This window comes from Mauremys mutica, chromosome 20 (assembly GCF_020497125.1).
Source record: "Mauremys mutica isolate MM-2020 ecotype Southern chromosome 20, ASM2049712v1, whole genome shotgun sequence".
Lineage (NCBI taxonomy): Eukaryota > Metazoa > Chordata > Testudines > Geoemydidae > Mauremys > Mauremys mutica.
In genome coordinates this window covers 12,413,473-12,427,476 of record NC_059091.1, presented here as the reverse complement: position 1 = coordinate 12,427,476, position 14,004 = coordinate 12,413,473, and the positions used below count along the sequence as shown (strand labels likewise).

The 14,004-nt window shown below is 59.4% G+C and overlaps 1 protein-coding gene across 1 annotated transcript in view; it reads left to right on the top strand.

Moving 5' to 3' along the window:
- Nucleotides 1-14,004, top strand: part of LOC123354015 (syntaxin-binding protein 2-like) — a 45,020-nt gene that overhangs the window by 12,506 nt on the left and 18,510 nt on the right. The window contains exons 2-3 of the mRNA XM_044995612.1: nt 11,109-11,158; nt 12,266-12,347. Of these exons, the coding sequence (XP_044851547.1) occupies nt 11,109-11,158; nt 12,266-12,347 (132 nt within the window). The remainder of the gene's footprint in view (nt 1-11,108; nt 11,159-12,265; nt 12,348-14,004) is intronic.

Below are 14,004 nucleotides of genomic sequence, written 5' to 3'. Positions count from 1 at the left end.
GACTCCCAGGCTGGTGCTCATCCCTCTGGGGGCTGCTTTGCGGCCTGCTGGATCTGAGTGGGAAGTTCTGGATCTGATGCGAACCCTGTTCCTCCTTCTGATTGGCTATTTCCTCCTGCTGCTTTGTCTCCTTAGCATTTTCCCGTGCCCCAGAGCAATCTCTGAGCTGGGCTGTGCAGAGCCTGTCATTCCATCTGCTAGGAGATGAGTTTGCTGGGGCTCAGGCCCCCACACAGTGGAGAGGGTGTCATGCGGCATGTTCTGTTCCCATCCCTGCAGTATTTCCACGCCTCCCAGTTGTTCACTAAGCTCCATGACTAACCTCTGTCTCATGAGGTTCATTCTTTCATCCTCTTCCTCTGGGGAGAATTGTGTGTGCTGTGGAGGGGTTTGCTTTGTTGTTTAACTGTCCACACTGCTCTGTGTTTATATCAGAGAAGGCCAGTTGGAGGAGAGCACCTGGCACTTGGAGCAGGAAATGGGGAGGTTTGGGATGGTCTTTAGCTCATGTGGCGGGTAGTTCCACTGCCTGGAACTGGCCCCTAGGGAAGCCTTGTCTCTTGCACAGCTTCACCCTCATGGCTGAAAGTGCCCTGGGGCCTGACAAGCAGAGCTGTCGACCATGGTCCCCCTGTGTTAGGCATCCTGGGCTGAGGCTATGGAGCGCCTTGGAGAGAAGGACCGAGCCCCGGACCTCGACTCGATTAACCCCACAGCTGGTTGCTCAGCAGAGAGGCCATGAGTGAGTGGGCTACGAGAGCGAACTCCACTCCCCTGCCAGGTCCAGGCTGGGGCACAGCAGGGCGCTGTGTGCATGTGTGTACGCGTGTTCCCTTGTCGCTGCCTATGCCATATCTGTGCTGCGGGGAGATGGAGACCTCGGTCTCAGCACTGTCCGCAGAGCCCCTTTCGCCAGCACTAGTGCCCACGACACCCCCCCCCACAAGCCTCGGTGCCACCCAGCTCACTCGGCGCCACCCAGCAGCGGATCCAGACAGCCCCGAGAGCCGCCTGTTCTCCAGGAGCAGCGGCACTTTGGTTTGTTGACACTACACTTGTGCCCAGGGCACCAGAAGCATGGGTTCCCCCCCAGCTCTAGGCGAATGGGTTAGCAATACGAATCTCTCCACATGCCACGGGAGCCCCCTGGGCTGGGCGTGCCGCTCTCGGCTGCTTGGTGTTCCAGTGCTGGCTCGTGGCGGCGTGCCGCATGGCGCCCTGCTAGGGGATGGCAGGGTTATGGTCGTTGTTCGGTGAATCGCGCCTGTCCGCAGCACCTGCCATCTCCCAGGGTGCCACGGTGCGTCAGGGACTCCATGCATCCCAGCCTCGCTGAAATGCAGCCACCTCTGGGGTGGAGAGCAACAGCCAGCGCAGTGCAAGGAGGGGAGATTGCTACCGGTACTCCTGCATAGGCGCCCATACCGTGGGTGCTCCAGGACTCGAGCACACACACAAAAAAATACAGTGGGAGCTCAGCACTCACCAGCCACAGCTGCTCAGCAGCACTGCCAATCAGCTATTTGGTGGCTGGGGCAGAGGCCGGAGGGAGGGCAGGGGCCTTGGGGAAGGGTGGGGTGGGAAGAGGTGGGGCATTGGGGGAGGGGCAAAATGGAGGCGGGGCCTCTGGGACTTCCGGTGTCCACGCAGAATGGACAGGGCGTTAGGAGCTAATCCAGGAGATGCTGTTGGTGGCAAGAAACTCTGTGTCCGTAACTGTGACGTTCCTGATTGCGAATCAGGATGTTGGTTACAAATCTTCAAAATGCCACAAGTGATTTAGGAACCTAAATCCCATGGGTGGAGGCTCCTAAATGACTTAGGCTCTGTGGTCACTAAGTGCTTTTAAGCTGTTTGCCCCTCCTGGTCATGCTGGTCTCTGTGAGCTGGGGGCCCGGCTTGCCCAGGGCAGTGGGACGGGAGGCAGAGAGCTGCGGAGAGGAGTCTGAACCCAGGCAGGGGTGGCAGTGCCTGGGAGCTTTCCCTGCCCAAGGCTCTTGGCTGGCCTGGGGGAATGCATTAGCGGGTGCAGTTCAGTGGCTCTCAGACAGGCACCTGCATCGGGAACAGCCTCTGGTTAGCAGCCCGGTTGGGATCCGGTCCGCTCTTGGCCTGAATGCCCCTCGAAGGGAGGGTGGAGGCACCGCAGCTGGGTGGGCTGAGGGCATTGGCCATGCTACACCTGCTTAGTGGATAGCAGCCTCCAGGGCTGGCACTCCACGACCTTCCGCTGCAACTGACTGAGGCTGCAGAAAGTGGATTCACTGTGCCGGCTCCATCGTATGGAGAAGGGCAGGTTGGCCATGAGTCCAGCCAGAGGATCTCGGCCACTCCTTAGCCGCCCTCTGGGTGTCACAGCCCAGGGGCGTCCACTCCAGCTGTGAGTGGTCAGCGAGAGACCCAGGGGGGTCAGGCTAGATGATGGGGACGTGCTTTGGTGAGGCCGAGGCACCAGATTCTCGGCAGCAGGTACAGGCCTAGGTGAGCAAGGGTGTTCCTGGCAGATGATGGGGCCGCTGGAAGGAGCAGTGGGGCTGGTTTCTAATCCCCTGGCCCAGTCCTGTGCCAAGGCCATTAATGCATTAGCAGCTTCACTCTTCTGTACACAGCATCTGCGCAGCATGACGTGTGTTCTGGCCTTGGCACCAGCATTTGGCATGCCCCAAGTGCCAGGTGCTCCAGGGCCTCGCTGAGAATGAACCCGTTCAGCCGACAGCCTCAGGGCGACACTCTAGAGACCAGCAGCAGTGTGCCCTCCCGAAATCTCTCCTTCCTGCGCTGTCATACTGCGCAGCTAGCTGGCGGCTGCTCTTCTCCCCAGCGGTGGCCGCATTTTAACCATGCAGAGACTGCACTCAGGGATCTTAGTGGCTATAGACAGGGACGTGGGAGGATAGCAAATGATTGTGTGTATTCAAGGGCTTCTCTCAGGAGCATGGGGGCCAAAGGGAATTAGAAGCTGAGCTCTCTGCATCGTGGTGGCGACTTCCGGCAGGGTGGTCATTACCTAGAGCTCGTGGTTAAGTCCCTGTTTTCATGTGTCCCCTCCGGGCTGTGACGAGGATTGTGCCAGTCCCATGCCCATCTTGAGGAGGGTCTGAGAGCACATCTGCTTTTAGCGGGCGGTGGGGGCCTGGCTGGCTCGGAGGGGCAGGACTGGCCAGCAATCACTCAATCTAGGCTAATAGTTATTAGTGAGTTCTGTCTTCCCACTGACAGCACCATCTCTTGGGAGCTCCCTGGAGATTTGGGGAGCATGGTGTGTGTTTGTGTGTGTGTGGGGGGGGGCAGCAAATGGTCTCGGTGGATGCCTGAGTATAGCCAGAATGGTTACACTGCATCGCTGTGTGACCTCAGTGAGTCCCCATCCCCTGCCTCAGTTTCCCTATCTGGAAGAATGGGTTGTACCTCCTTCGCAGGGGCTGGGTGAGACATTCTCTGAGCGAACCCCCCTGCCCTGCTCTCCACTCTTGTGCTGAGGGATTCAGGCTGAGCTGAAAACACAGGGAAGGGAATGGGCCTCACTGGTCTCTGGCTCCTGCTAGGTAGCATCAGGGTTCCGGGAAGTCCATCTGGATTCCACAGGAGCACTGAGCATGGCCCCTGCTATCGTGTGTGTGTATGTGTATGTGTATAGAGGTTGCAGCTCTGGGACACTCCAGGAGCCTGTCCATGGAGCATGCAACTGCTGGCCCCTCTCCTCTGCCTAGTGGTGCTGCCCCCTGCTATTGGTCTGGGTCTGTTCTGTGACCTTTCTCCCACCACCTCAGTGCTGCAGCAACCAGTTGCTGATCGGCAAGAGGCTGACGTGCCTGGGCTTACAGGGCTGATCCATCTGCCCCCTCCCTGGGCCCTTCCCCAGAGGCCTGGCATGGTTGCAGAGCCAGGGGGCAGCTTGTTAGATCTTAGCTTCACACAACTCTGGAAACCACGGCCCTAGGCGGTTGCCTAGCTGCCTTTATCTCTGCTCTGCCCGGCCGCGAGTCACCCCTGCGCAGGAAGTGACTTGCCAATAGAAACGTGGGTTGTGCTGCAAAGATAATTTGTTCCCTGGATGGATGCAGTTCTATAGCCACAGCCCCCAGGCCAGCCCTGCGAGCGGTGATGGCTCCAGCACTGAGGCTGCCTCTGCTGTGGGCCTGCTTGGATATTAAGGAGAGCAAACCCAGTCTGCTCATGTCCTCAAGCGGGACAGGCCGGAAGCCCAGGCCAGGGGTGGCTGCTGCTCCTTGGCTTGGCCTCCGTTGCCTTGTGCGTGCTGGACTCTGAGGTGTTCGTTGCTATGTGTTAGTCCTTGTCTTCTGGCAACACCCTGACCTGCTGTGAGGGCTGTGTTACTTCAGAAGCCCAACCCACGGCTGAATCTCCAGCACAGGCTGCAGTGGACAGGACCTAAATCCAGACCACAGACCTGGGGTTTAAAAAGACCCTTGGAAAGTGGATTCAGTTCCAAGGTTGCCCCCAGAACTGGGACAGAGCAAAAGTGGCCCACAGTTCAAGACGGCCAGTGGTGCTAATAACCCTTAGCTCTTCTCTTAGCTTCTCCTCAGTAAATTGCACAATTAGGAGGGCCTGACACGTGACTTTTGAATACTTGGGGTGGGCCATACTGTCCTGGTTCAAAGGGGGGGGGGGGTCTCTGAAGAGGAATAGCAGGGGGCTGCAGGTCAGGAGTGAGGGGCACTGGTGGAGCTGGGAGTGGGGGGGAGCCCAGGGCTGGGGTAGCAGGGGGCTGCAGGTCAGGAGTGAGGGGCACTGGCGGAGTTGGGAGCGGGGGGGAGCCCAGGGCTGAGGTAGCAGGGGGCTGCGGACAGGAGTGAGGGGCACTGGCGGAGCTGGGAACGGGGGGGCGCCCAGGGCTGAGGTAGCAGGGGGCTGCGGACAGGAGTGAGGGGCACTGGTGGAGCTGGGAGTGGGGGGGAGCCCAGGGCTGGGGTAGCAGGGGGCTGCGGACAGGAGTGAGGGGCACTGGTGGAGCTGGGAGTGGGGGGGAGCCCAGGGCTGGGGTAGCAGGGGGCTGCGGACAGGAGTGAGGGGCACTGGTGGAGCTGGGAGTGGGGGGGAGCCCAGGGCTGGGGTAGCAGGGGGCTGCGGACAGGAGTGAGGGGCACTGGCGGAGCTGGGAGTGGGGGGGAGCCCAGGGCTGGGGTAGCAGGGGCTCCAGTCAGGAGTGAGGGGCACTGGCACAGCTGGTGGGGGCAGCCCAGGGCTGGCGTCGGGGGCTGTAGCTGCAGTTCAGGGTCAAAATGCCTGAGCAGAATTGTGTGAAGAAAGCAAGTTTCTTGTCTGCCTTTGCCATGTCTGGATCCAGTCTGTGCTGCCAGCCCCTTACCTTGCACTAGAGCCCCACGTGCCCCGGTGAACGGGGCGCCTGTGTGCCCCGGTGTAAAGGAACTGCAGGAAAGCAGCAGGGAGGCCAGTGCGTCCTGGTGCAGAATAGCCCCTAGAGCCTCATTAGGGCCGAGCAGCCAAGTCCTGATGGGCTAGGGGTGGGGTAGGGAGAGACGTGGCTTGAGTTACAGGGAAACGTAGTGTGGTGGGCAGTGCGCTCCCGCACACCCGCTGCCAGGAGTGAGAGTGAGAGCACAGGTCAGGGGCTCGGGGCTATTGGGTCCTATTCCCAGCTTTGCCATGGACTCACTGTCTAACCTTGGGGAAAGGACTTCTGCTCCCCAGGCCTCAGTTTCCTCACTCTGCAATGGGGATAATGCCCACCATCGGGGGGGGGGGGTGAGGCTCACTCTGTTAACACTTGTTAGCCCTTGGCAGTGTTACTCCATCCGTACCTATGTCCTGACACCTTCCTTCATTGGGGCGGCTACTTCTGGGCTGGGTTAACCTCCGTGTCGCAGCTCGAGCAGCAAGGCCCCAATTGGGGAGCTTGCAGGGTGGTTTAGCTGTGGCAAGCCTGGGCCAGGGCTCCGTGTCTCCCCCCCCAGCCCCCCACCTCCAGCCGTGGGGGGAGCTGGGCTCCTCCTCCGGGGCTCCTTCGCCTCTGATGTCCTGCAGCGTCTCTGTCTGCAGCATGATCTCCCAGGGTCGGGACCCTGCAGTAGGGCCCTGACTGCGGCTTCTGGCTGCTCCGTGATGACTTGGGCTGCGGGCGCTGGGCCACGTGGCCAGAGGTCCAGATGTTTCAGCTTCTTTGGCAATGTGACATGTTGTGGACGGACACTTCCTGCAGCCCCATTTGAAGCACTTGGGCTGGAAGATCTCCCCCACCTGGCAGCAATTGGAGAAGCGCAGTGTAGGTGCGGAGGGCACCAAGCTCTTACTGCCACGTTGGTCCTGCCCCACTCAGAGCAACCTCCCTGCCATGGCATTAGATGCGCCAAGAGCCCAGCGGAATTACCCTCACTTGCTTTTGTCCCCTGAATGTTGGCAGAGGTGCCCCCTGCTTTCTGAGCTGCCCTTCCCCCACCCTGCTGCTCCAATGTCGCTAGCTGGCTCCGTTCTTCCAGGGACGTGATTTGCACGTGCTGCTGCTGGTTGCTTAGCCCGGCCTGCCCCTTCTCCAGTGCCTGGCCTCCCCCACGCTCCCAGCACTGTGGCTGTAGCCTTTCAAACTGATCAGACCGGGTTTTGGAGCCTTTCTCGCTACCCACACTAGCATGGGCACGTGTGTTGGAGGCCGAGCTCACTGTGGTGTTTATGCTGAATCGGGCATTCTTTAAAGCCCCAGCATCTATGGGCTTCTCTGCACATTCCACCCCAGGGTAGCTGTGCCGCGGTAGCGCTGTAGTGAAAACACTTCTGTCGGCGTGGTTAAGCCACATCCACGAGAGGCGGTAGCTATACTGACGGGAGAAGCCTTCACGCCGACGTAGCACTGTCTACACCAGAGGCTAGGTCGGTCTAACTGCGTCACTCGGGGGAGGGCAGGATGTGTGGATTTTTCACACTCCTGAGGGACGTAGTTATCCCAGTATAAGGCTGTAGTGTAGACCTGGCCTAATGAACCTGTCGTGCACAAGTGAAAGGCTGTGATCTGTACAGCCAGCCCCTCCTGTGGAGGGGTCCCACTGAGGAGCAGGGAGGTGGATTTTATGACATCAGAGAGCCCGAGACTGGCACGCTGCATCCAGCTCTGGGGTGCACATTTTAAAAAGACCGTGGGCAGCTTGGAGATGGTGCAGGGAGGAGCCACAGAACTGATCCAAGAGCTGGAGCAAAGGCCAGCCAGGGAGAGGCCTAGAGCTCAGCCTCCTTAGCGCCTCGGGGAGGAGAAGGGACTTGATTTCAGTGTCTGAGGCCTTTCCAGGGGAGAACAATACTGGGTGCTAACGAGCTTTTCAATGTAGCGGGGAAGGCAGAGCAAGAACCACTGGCTGGAAGTTAGAGCCAGACCAGATCAGATTGGAAATAAGGCACCGATTTTGCAGTGGGAGGGTAATTGTTGCCCCCCGGCGAGGGGTGGATTCTCCATCTCTGGGGGCTTCAGAGCCAGCCTTTGCGGAAGAGGCTTTAGCCAAAGGCAGGTAATTGGCTAAGTGCAGGGAGACCTGGGGGAAGTTCTCTGGCCTGTCGAACAGGACATCGGCCTGGATGATTTGATGGTTCCGTCTGGCCTTACACTCACTCCCACCTGTCTCTTCTTTCCACTGCCAGTTGTTGCATTTTTAACATCACAAATCTGGATTAGCTGCAGGCAGGGAAGGAAGAAGGCGGATTATCTGGTTTCAGTCCCAGCAATTGAGTTAATTCGGTTTTAGGTCCGGATTTGGAAGGACTCATTCAACGGCGCTGGCTAAAGAGGCTTCTCCTAAGTGGCACGTGGCTGCGTCGCATGGAGAGCTTTTGGTTTGGCTGCGGGGAAAGTTTAACAGCTTGTCAGAGTTTGAGGGCAGTGTGGTCTAGGAGTCAGGACTCCTGGGTTCTATCCTTGCCTCTGGGAGGGGAGTGGGGTCTAGTGGTTAGAGCTAGGAATCAAGACAGTGGGAGAGGAGCATTCTCTAGTGCAGCAATTCTCCAACTATGGGGCAGGTCTCCCAAGGGAAGCATGAGGATGTGTCATGGGAGGCGTGAGCTGTGTGCTTTTCAAGAGCACTGGCTGTCGGCCCCCGGTGGCAGGGGCTCATGCACAAGGGCTGTGCACTCCCGAGAGGCAGCAGCAAAGGGGCCAGCCACCCACCCAGGCTCGGGCTCTGTCCCCCTGTCTCAATCCCTCTCTGGGGACACGGTGGGGCTCTAGCTGTCAGCCCCAGGGTGGCAGCAGCAGTGCAGAAGTAAGGGTGGTGTTGGGGTGCTAAGTCTGCTGTGAAAGGTGATGTTGATGAATATCATTTTTTCACATTGCTGTTCTTATTTCTGTGCAGCTGCTGCTCTCTGCTCTGCCTTCGGGGGGGGGGGGCGGGGGGTATATGTACTTGAGGCGGGGTGGAGGTGTGAACAACTGCAGACACAAAGAGAGGAGGCCCGATGAAATGCATGTGAGAACTGCTAGTGGTTAGGGCAGGGGTGAGGGCTGGTAGTCAGGACTCCTAGGTCGTATCCCAGGCTCTGTCACTGCCATACTGGCTACTCCTCAACCAGCAGCCTTAGAGACTGCAGGTAACACCAATATCAGCTGATGTGGTACTCAGCTGTTACCACTCTGTGCCTCGGTTTACCTGCCTTTAAAATGGGATCACCCATCTCACTGGGAGGCTGAGTGCTTCAGTTGTGAGGCACAGGTAGCCTTTGAAAATCCCCTGAGGAGCACATGGCTATGACCCAGTCAGGGTCATAGCCCAGTCCAAGCGAGGGCGCAATGTTAATTACCAAGAGCTATAAACCTGTTCTCGGCGCTACCGACGTGATTTGCCTGTATGTTGTATCTCCTCCCTTCACACCTCTAGGCTGTGAGCCTGTCAGGGCAGGGATCTGCTCCGATCCGTGGCTGCACAGCACCCTGCCAGTTCATCACAGGGACTTTTACAGCCCCTGTTACCGCAATGGTGATGTGCTGAGGCATGGCCAGGCTCTTATACCCATTGCACGGAGACCGGTGGCAGACTAGAAATGGAACCTTGGTCTCCCACGTCCTGAGCTCTTGTCACTCACCACAGGGCCGGCTTTCTCTGATGGGCGGCTGCCTGCAGAACCAATATGCCCTTTGCTGAAACCAGGCCATTGTAAGTGCCTCTTGCTCAAACCCTCTACAGTCCCAGAAAGGCAGCCTGAGCTCTTGTTCCAGAGATGTCTCGTCTGCCTCCAGCCGGGCACTGGCTGCCCTGCTGTTCTCCATTGTGTGCTGTGCACATGATCCTGCAGGAAGAAGGTGCTCCCGGCGCTGGGACCCTCTGGGAAATGAGCCTGGTGGCTGCAGAACCTCCACTTGGCTTCTACGTGGAAGCTCTTTGGAGCTCGGGAGGTCTTTGTATTCTGTATTTGTACAGCGCCTGGTGCAAGAGGGCCTGGTGTGACTGGGGCTCCTAGGCTGTACCATGACACCCCTAGTAAATAATGTACAGTGCCAAGCACAGTGGGTCCCTGGGCCATGACTCGGGGTCCTAGATAGGATTATAAGCCTGGATAAGGGAGCTGCTGAAGGGTCTAACCAGCAGGCTGGGATCTTTCCTGTACGGGGCTAAATGGCTACAAAGATAAAATAGCAGCAGGAAAGTTAAGAGCAACAAGCAGGCGGAGAGCGGCGAGATGCAGGGGGCTGATCCAGGCAGCAGCTGCAGGGAAGGAGGCTCTTGTCTTGTGCCCGCTGGGAAGGGAGTAGAGAGACACGAGGGTGTCTTTGGCCCAGCTTCTGAACTCCCAGGGGGCCCCAGCAGGGCCTGGAGAGGCTGCTCGCTGTGAGCTGGAGCGGAGGAGACCAGCGCCTTTGTAGAGTCTCAGGCCTTGGGGATGCTCTAGCTGTGTTGGAGACAGAGCAACTCAGATGGCACCGCCCCTTGTTGATCATGTGATGAGAAGGCCCCGCCCCATGCCCTGGAAAGGAGAGGGGAGGGAACAGGTTTGTGTTAGCAGGTGCCTAGCGAAACTGACACATGCTGGGAGCGGCCCCAGATTCTCCTTCGGCAGCCCCGTCTGTCTCTCTGTCTGGCGTCCCTCATGTTGTCCTCCAGCAGGCCCAGGCAGGGAGTTACGGCTCCTGATTCTGCAGCCAGGCCTGCATTTCTTGCTTCACCTGATTCAGATGCGGAGAGACTCACAACCCCAAGTGAAGGATGGAACCAACTGGTGAATGCAGTTCAGCCTGCCTGGGGGATGGTCAGTGTGATGGCCCCAGCTGCTTTGGAAAGGAGTCTAGCTTGGCTTTGACATTGGTTAGAATTTAGGAAGGGGGTTTTGCCAAAGAGAACGGCCTTAGGGGCTGCAGGTGACACTACTTACAACTGACCACTACTCGCCCTGAGCCATGCCCTACGAGACCAGCCAGAATCAGGCGCTTTGTAGGGGCAAAACAAACAGATGTATTATGGTAGCACCCAGGAGCCCCAGTCTTGGACCAAGGCCCCATTTTGCAAGGCGTTGTACATTATTCAAGAGGTGTATTATGGTAGTGCCCAGGAGCACCAGTCGTGGGCCTGGACCCCATTGTGCTGGGTGCTGTACATTATTTATTAGGTGTATTATGGTAGCACCCAGGAGTGCCAGTCAGGGTACCATTGTGGTGGCACAACAAAAAGATGGTACTTGGCCCAAAGAGCTGATGATCTAATTGCTTAGCTTGGCCGTGGAAGGTGCCCAGGAGACAGGCAGGTAGTTCTCTGAGCGGAGCATGCCTTGGAGGAGTTCTGTGTGCAGGACTCAGGATTCAAAGTCTTTGTCGTGTTGTCGTCCCCCACACACAGTAGAGGGTCCCTGGATCCCCTCCACTCAAGAGGTGCCGGACAGGATTGGTTCTCTTGCTGCACAGGGCCAGATCCTTAGTTCAGCTGCGCTCATATCCAGCCTGGCAGAAAGGAAGGGGAATCAGAGCCATGGTCCATCTGGCCTGCCAGCCCACCACAATCGCTGACTGGGGGCTCTGCTAGGAGCACATCGCTAGCTGGTCTGAAAGCAGCCTCTGAGCCACTTCCCGAGGGGTCCTTCCACCAGCCAGTGGGTCCTGGCTCAGGGCACAGCCATCCAGTCCGAGCCCCACCACTAATCCCCGTGTCTTTCCCTCGCAGAGATCCTCAGCGGCGTCATTCGCAGTGTGAAGAAGGAAGGAGAATGGAAGGTAAGCCGGCCGGGCCTGGTGTCCCCCTGGGGATATGCTGTATCCCTATATCGTGCTCCTGCCCCTCCACCCTCTTGGGATTCATTAGGAACCTGAGGTTTTCCATGCTGGATCAGATCCCTGCTCTGTCTAGCCCATCGTCCGTCCCCAGCTAGGCTTGGCTATGTCTGCCTTCCCGTTGTGCTGGATCAGACCCAGCTTGTCCAGCTAGCACCATATCTCCCCCGCACACACACACCAGATCAGACTACTGGGCCCAGCGAGCCCAGTAATTCCCCCTCCCCCCCCCCCCCTCCTTACATTGGATCAGGCAACAGGGCCTAGTGAGCCAGCCTGGGTGGGAAGAGGAGGAGGTGGGGACATGGTGCTCTCCTGCTCCTCCTCCACCCCAAGCATGGGGGCAGTATGCACCGTTGGGCAGGCAGGTTATTGAGCCCCCGGCATGGACTGGGCTGGGGTGTGTGGAGCAGTGGGCTAGGCCGGTGCGGCAGAGGGAGCACAGGGGACTAGCTTTCCCAGTGGCTGGATCTGGTGCAGTGGGATGCTGGGCTGCACAGAGCAATGGGTTCATTCGGCACGGCAGGAAGGCGGTGGAGATGTTGGGCCGATGGCCTACAGGGCTTTCCTAGGGGAACACGGAGACTCCCCTCGTTCCATTTCTCCGTGCCCTGCTCCTGGTTCTGTCCGAGGGCTGGGGAGCAGGTATCTGGTGGATCAGAGCAGAGTACTGGGAGCTAGGACTCCTGGGTTCTGTCCCTGCCTCTTGCACTCACCCTGTCACCTGGGCGAAGAGGCTGATCTCCAGTCTAGGAGGATAGAACCGTTCCCAATGGCCGGGTGTCCCAGGTTTGTCTCCGTCTCCTACATCTTGTACCAGCCACTCTGCTCGGAGCCGCTCTCCCTGTAGCTCCTCACGCAGTCCTTAGCACGGTCAGCTCAGCCAAGTGCAGGCTTGGTAACGGCCCTGCCGCTCTGCTGTGGAAGGGCTGGGCCGGGAGCCGTCGGCTCCGCCGTTAGCAGTTGCTCTGCTCCCTTGGCTGTGTCATGGATGATGATGGTGGGCGGCTGGGTTCAGGGCAGTGACTAGCTCCCCTCTCGCTACCCTAGGTGCTGATCATGGACCACCCCAGCATGCGCATCCTCTCGTCATGCTGCAAGATGTCCGACATCCTGGCCGAAGGCATCACGAGTGAGTGGCCTTGGACGGCATCCCTCCCTCCCGTCTGCTCCCAGGACTCTGCCCCCACCCGCCAGGGCTCCCCTCTTCCTCTGATGCACGTCGCAGTCGGGGAGTTGACTTGTCTACGTTCACGTTTGCATCTAGTTTTCCCCCCTTTGCAGCCCCCTAGGTGCCCTCCTTGTTCTTGGTACCTTCCCAGCCAGGTCTAGTTCCCTTAGCCCGGCGCTTTCAGCCGCTGGAGCCTCTTCAGCGCTTTTCTCAGACTCCCGTTAACTCCTCACTGCTGCTCCCCCACGCTGCAGGCAGGGTCCTGGCTGGGGAGGGGGAATGCTGGCTCCCTGCTCCAGGGTGGAGGAGCCCTGGGGTTCAGGGGCACAGAGCTGAGCCAGGACTCTAGCGGGATGCCCCCAGCACGGTACAGAGGGATGTTCCCTCCCTGCTCTGTACTGTGGCAGCATCGCAGCCCACGGCCCCACGTCAAAGCAGCTGCTGCATTGTAGCCTGTGGACCCCCCCCCCCAGCCAGGGCCGGTGTAAGGATACTTTGCGCCCTAGGCAAAACTTCCACTTTGCGCCCCCCACCCCTCCCCCTCCCCCCAGAGCATTGATTATAAACTTTCAAAAATGAATACTGCATAATATGGCATTGTTCATTAGAATTAATACACGCTCGGCTTGAAAATTTATTAATTTCATTATTTAGTCTACATATTTAATGAAAATAAATGAATAACCTGACAGGGTGTGGGGCTGGCTGGCTTTGGGCAGGGGGGTGCGGCAGGGGTTGGCTGGAGGCGGGATGTGGGGCTGGCTGCGGTCACGGCAGGGGGGTACGGCAGGGGTTGGCTGGAGACAGGGGGTGTGGGGCTGGCTGGAGACAGGGTGTGGGGCTGGCTACGGGCTGGAGATGGGGTGTGGGGCTGGCTACGGGCTGGAGATGGGGTGTGGGGCTGCCTGCAGGCTGGCTGGAGACGGGGTGTGGGGCTGGCTGCAGGCGGGGCAGGGGGGTGCGGGGTTGGCTGGAGACGGGGTGCGGGGTTGGCTGGAGACGGGGTGCGGGGCTGGCTGCGGGCAGGGGGGTGCGGGGCTGGCTGCGGGCAGGGGGGTGGGTACCAGGGCCGTCCCTAGATATTCTGGGGCCCTACGCAGCCCCCCCCGTGGTGGGGGGGTGATGCCTGAGGCCTCGGGGGGTGTAGGGGGCGCCCCAGGTTTCCGTGGGGGGGGGCTGGGCTGGCTTGGGGGCAGGGGAACCACTCCCCGGCGGCGCGGCTGGGGCCGGGTCCTGCACTTCCCCCCGCCGGTGAGTGCAGCCCCATCCCTGCTGCAGAGCTCAGGGGAGTGGGGGCGGGGCGGGGCTGAGCAGGGGCAGGGGCAGAGCAGCAGGGAGCAGGGCAGCGCCCCCGGCGGCCGGAGGAGGAATGACATCACTTCCTGGCCGGCCGGAGCTGATCAAAGCCGCAGCGCCGGGTGAGCATCCCAGACATTTGGGCACCGCTTTTTGGCGCCTTCAAATCTTGCCGCCCTAGGCGGCTGCCTAGTTTGCCTAATGGTTGCACCGGCCCTGCCCCCAGCCTGCTACCAGCAAACATCCCTGTGCCCCTTGGCTTCCCCTCCCCCCATCCCGGTGGAGAGCGGCTGGGCTGGGTGGCTAGGACACATTGACCCGC